Consider the following 4684-nt stretch of genomic DNA (forward strand, 5'->3'; position numbering starts at 1 on the left):
AAATTTAGGTGCATCTTATGGTAAATTATCAAATAGTCCATTTTGGTCTCCATGTTCTATTTTAATTTCCCAACATTTTATAACGTGACATTTTACTTGTTTTTGAGAAAATTCACACTTCCTAATCAAAAAGTAGATGGCATTTTTTGTTTTTTTTTAATTTAAAAAAATAAAACAAATTTAAATGAATATATATATGTATATGCTTTGAAACAAATGATTCCACTTATAAATTAATATGTCATACTAAAAAAAGTGTTATTATATTAGTAAAAATTGATAGACATGTTAAAACAAGTCTTCGTAAGCGAGATCATAGGGGAAGGGATCTTGAACGTGATTTTTTTCATCTCTCTTTCTTTCCTCCTCCTCCTCTTCTTCCTTCTAGCTATTATCTCTTTCAATCTGTAGCTATTATCTCTTTCAATCTTTTGAAACAAAATTAATTAAGGAAAAAGAGGAAGTGGAGGAAAGAAGGTAGGTTTACTTTTATTTCTTGTGTTTAATTTCTATAGATTTACTGTAAGTTTGAATCGATAATATTGTTCATTGTTTTCTTTGATATCATCTTCGAAATTTGAGATTGATTTTAAGAAGAAGAAAAAAAGTTTTTTTTTTCCTCTTATTTTTCTTGGATCAAATAACTTATCTTTTGATTATTTCGTCGAATTTCTTGATCTTTAAAATTCCACAAATTAAAGCTTATTGAAATTTATTGAACTAAAACTGTAAATGCCTATTCCTTTTTCAATGTCAACAGCAATGAACAATGGAGAGAGTATCGACTCGTTTATTCCTTTTTCATCACTCGAAGATTCATCAATTTCATCTTCATTCCCTCTGATCTTCAAAAATGGAAAAGATGGTTCGATCGACGAAGAGCTTGAAATAATCGACGACCCTTTCTTTTTTTATGATCCCAACAACCCCCTACTATTCCATGACCGAGGTGTTACGATCTCCGAAGAAGGTGCAAAACATGGAGAAATAAGAAACCATGACGAAGTTCTATCATTTCCTACTCTCCCCAACACTTCGACCTTGCTTGATGAAAGAGTGCTCGTCGAGTCGGGCAGTGATCTTCTTGGTACCCCAACGGAGAAATTTGATGATATGGACAGAATACTCGTTGACACAGCGGCACCTTTTGAGTCTGTCAGAGAAGCTGTCTCCAAATTCGGAGGGATTGTTGATTGCAAAGCTGAAGAGAGACTTAGCATTGAGGTAATGCTTAATTTTTTTATTCCGATTTTTTGTTGTTATTGTTGGTGGTGGTGTTGGTGTTATGAGATTGATGATTCTTCGATTGGTTGCAGAAGCAAAAGCAGATCCAACTCGAACTCAAGAAAGTACACGAAGAAGTTTTGAAGCACCGAAAGAGATTCCAAGACGAAGAGACTGCTAAAGCACAGGTTTTGGAGGAGCTCGATCGCTGCAAGGGATTTGTGGAGGAGCTAAACCATCGTTTGGAACGAGAAGCAACGCTCGAGAAGCAAGCGAAGCAGGACAGCGAGCTCGCCGACATGAGGCTGCGAGAAGTGGAGGAGGGAATTACAGACGACTCAAGCGTCGCGTCCAAGGTTCAGCTGGATGTGGCCAATGAGAGACGCGCGAGCGCCGTCGTGGCGTTGAAGTCTGTGAAGGAAGAATTTGAGTCGATTCAAACCGCATATGCTTCGTTGCTTCCGGAACGAGACATCGCGATCGAGAAAGCTGCTGCTTCGTTGGCTGCATTTAAAGAGATGAAGCGCGCCATTCGGAATCTGGCTCTCAAGTTGATCATCACCAAGCAATTGCTTGAATCGGTTCGTATTGTGCGTCTTAAATCCGAAGACCAAATACTCGTCGCGGCATTGGAGCTGGAAATCGAAAAGTTGGTTGGGGACAAGTCGCTGAAGCATGCTGAAGAAGAACTGCAGCAAGTTACTGAACAAATCCAGATGACGAACGCTACGAAGTTAGAATTAGATGAAACTTCTACACTTCTAGCGAACCTGAAAGCGGAGCTAGCATTGCAGAATCAAGCAGTATCGGTTCCACACACGGAAGGGTTAGAGAAATCCAAACAGGGTGTGAACTGCTTAAAGATCCAACTTTCTTCACTTCTATCTGAATTGGAAAGAGAAAAGGCATCCTTAAGCTCCATGAGAGAGAGGGAAGATTTGACATCTGCGTCGATCGCGTCTCTTGAAGCTGAGCTCGACAGGACGAACACAGAATTGGAGTTTGTTCTTAAAAAGGAGGGGGCGGGAGATAAGATGGCTGGCGAGGAGCAAGGCAAGCTGCGACAAGCAGCAAAAGAAGCCGAGGAAGATGCAAGAAAAGCACTGGAAGAAAAGAAGAAAAAGCTAAGAGAAGCAACGGAAAGGGCTGAGAAGGTGGAAGAAGAGAGGTTTCTCATGGAGCAGGAGTTGAGGGCATACAAAGAAAAGCACAAACACGAACCGACAACGAGAGTTGGAAGCTTTGACCGCTCTATGGACCTCGGTGCTGCCGGAGAAACTGCAAGTTCTTTTGGTGAAGGCCATGGAGATTCGCAATGTGAGAGTTCAACAAGATGCACCGGAGGAGTACTTGTGGTGGGCTCAGATAACAAAATTGTGGTGAAGCCGAAGCCAAAACGGAGGAAGAGGATGTTCTTCGCGAGGATACTCATGTTCCTTGCGAGGAAGAAGGTTCAGTCATTGAAGTAGAGGGAGGCAGGCAATCCTCATCCAGTCTTACCCAAGACTTTTGTACACATCTTATGGTTGTGTTCTTTTGTTGTTTGGCTATGTATTTTTTTTGCTTCCACTGTATAAAAACATAAGAACGTTATGATTTAGGACATTACAAGAGATAATATTGTCCTTTCTAATCTAACAAATAAAGATATTGTTGAAGTTTTATATTGAGAATTGTAGGGATTCATCATTAATTAGAGGGAGCCCTTACAAAAATTCTCAATGGTGTAGGCTAAACCCACACAAAAGAGGGGGTTTGGAAATAGTTTTCAACCATATCAATTATCGCGCAAAGAGGAGTTTTAACTCTACACCTTGCCCTCACTTTGTAAAAGTGTCATTGTTATCTTTATCAAAACTTAAGATGTGAGACTAAGTTTTCAACTACTCGGTTGACCTCACTATTTTTTTTTTGTCATTGGATGACCGGAGTGGGGATGAGGATATTAAAATGATCAGCTAACGTTTCAAGGTGGACAATTGCACGAAAGGACCATCTCAATAAAATTTAAACTAAAACCATTTATGTACCACAATTATATAGTATCTTTGAATTTTAACACTTTTGGATTTCTTTTTTTTAGGCGGGCTTAATGTAATTTGTTTATGCTAATATGAACCGAGTCCGTTTAAGTGATCTAACGCTTATTAGGTTTTCGGATTATTGGATGTGAGTTAATTGTGTAAAACACTTTAGGCAGATATGTTATTATCTATGGGTTGATAACATATCAGAATCTCTATATAAAGGATTGGTCCATAAGGATTTAAGGCATCTTGACATCTTCCTTGATTTCCCATTAACAAAGGTATTGCGGCATTGTTACCTTAATTCCCTTGGAAGATCATCCTCTTGTTTCCGCTTCTTCATGTTCCTTGTCATTATTTGTGCTTTTATATTATTATGTCATGTTTCAATGAAATTAGATCTTCATGCTTAGTTTGTAATTCTCATTTGAGTTATTAGTTGGTTTCTAGAATTCATACAGTTTAGATTTTACAATTTCCTATCAATTAGTTTAGATTTTACAATTTCCTATCAATTAGTATCAAAGCAAAGGCTCTGTTTCATCAAACTTATGGCAATAGGGTTTTTGGTCGATTTATTATTCTTTATGCTAGATGAAGTTTTTCTTGTATAAACCATCTTTAATCGTTGAATTACTATAATAGAAAACCTAGGAAAGGTTTGTCCTTCTACGTTTTTCATGATTTTGAATGAAGAACATGAAGAACAACAGTGAACCGTCGCTATCTTTGGGAAGAACCACTGCGTTCGATCTAATTTTAGGTCAAATCATGATGATACAATCGATTGCCTAAGCCTAAGTTTGCAAACATAATCGATGGAAAGTGATTGACCCAATCGATTCAATTGACATCAATCAATTGGTGAATTTCACCAATCGATTAGGATAACAAGATCGAGTAAAAGAGCGATTTTCAATCAATTACACTATTCGACTACTTCTAGTAATCTATTGGTGCTAAGCACCAATCGATTGCTAATTAAAGGGTCAGATACATAAACGATTGGAATAGATTTATTGACATTTTATCAATCGATTAATAGCTTTGAATAGCGATAAAATCGATTGGTGTTATCAATCGATTAGGAATTTGATTCAATCGATTAGAGCCTTGAAATCACGATGAGACATGTTTAATCGATCAACTTGATTGATGTGGCCAATCGATTAGTGATTTATGCCAATCGATTGCCAATATTACGATCAACCACAAAAGGCTTTCAGATTGATTGGCAAATCAATTAGGCATTACCAATCGATTAGTGTTGGTACAGGAATTACCATAATTGAACCTATGTTTTGATATTGTCAAAAGTTCAAAGTTAAATCATGTTACTATCTAATGCATTTACCAAGGGTTCAGAATGAAGGATTTGATGGGTCTAGAGGACTAGATACTAGGTTGAAGTCCAATTAAATAAGGAGGACCAG

General features: G+C 37.6%; 1 protein-coding gene across 1 annotated transcript; it reads left to right on the plus strand.

The window, feature by feature from the left end:
* The first annotated feature begins 1079 nt into the window (after positions 1-1079).
* Positions 1080-2721, plus strand: LOC121990236 (protein WEAK CHLOROPLAST MOVEMENT UNDER BLUE LIGHT 1-like). Its single transcript, XM_042544410.1, has 2 exons — positions 1080-1224; positions 1317-2721. The coding sequence occupies exons 1-2, from the start codon at positions 1114-1116 to the stop codon at positions 2691-2693; spliced, it is 1488 nt and encodes a 495-aa protein (XP_042400344.1). The 5' UTR covers positions 1080-1113; the 3' UTR covers positions 2694-2721.
* Positions 2722-4684: the final 1963 nt, after the last annotated feature.

The sequence above is a fragment of the Zingiber officinale genome, chromosome 6B (genome assembly GCF_018446385.1).
Source record: "Zingiber officinale cultivar Zhangliang chromosome 6B, Zo_v1.1, whole genome shotgun sequence".
Classification (NCBI taxonomy): Eukaryota; Viridiplantae; Streptophyta; class Magnoliopsida; order Zingiberales; family Zingiberaceae; genus Zingiber; species Zingiber officinale.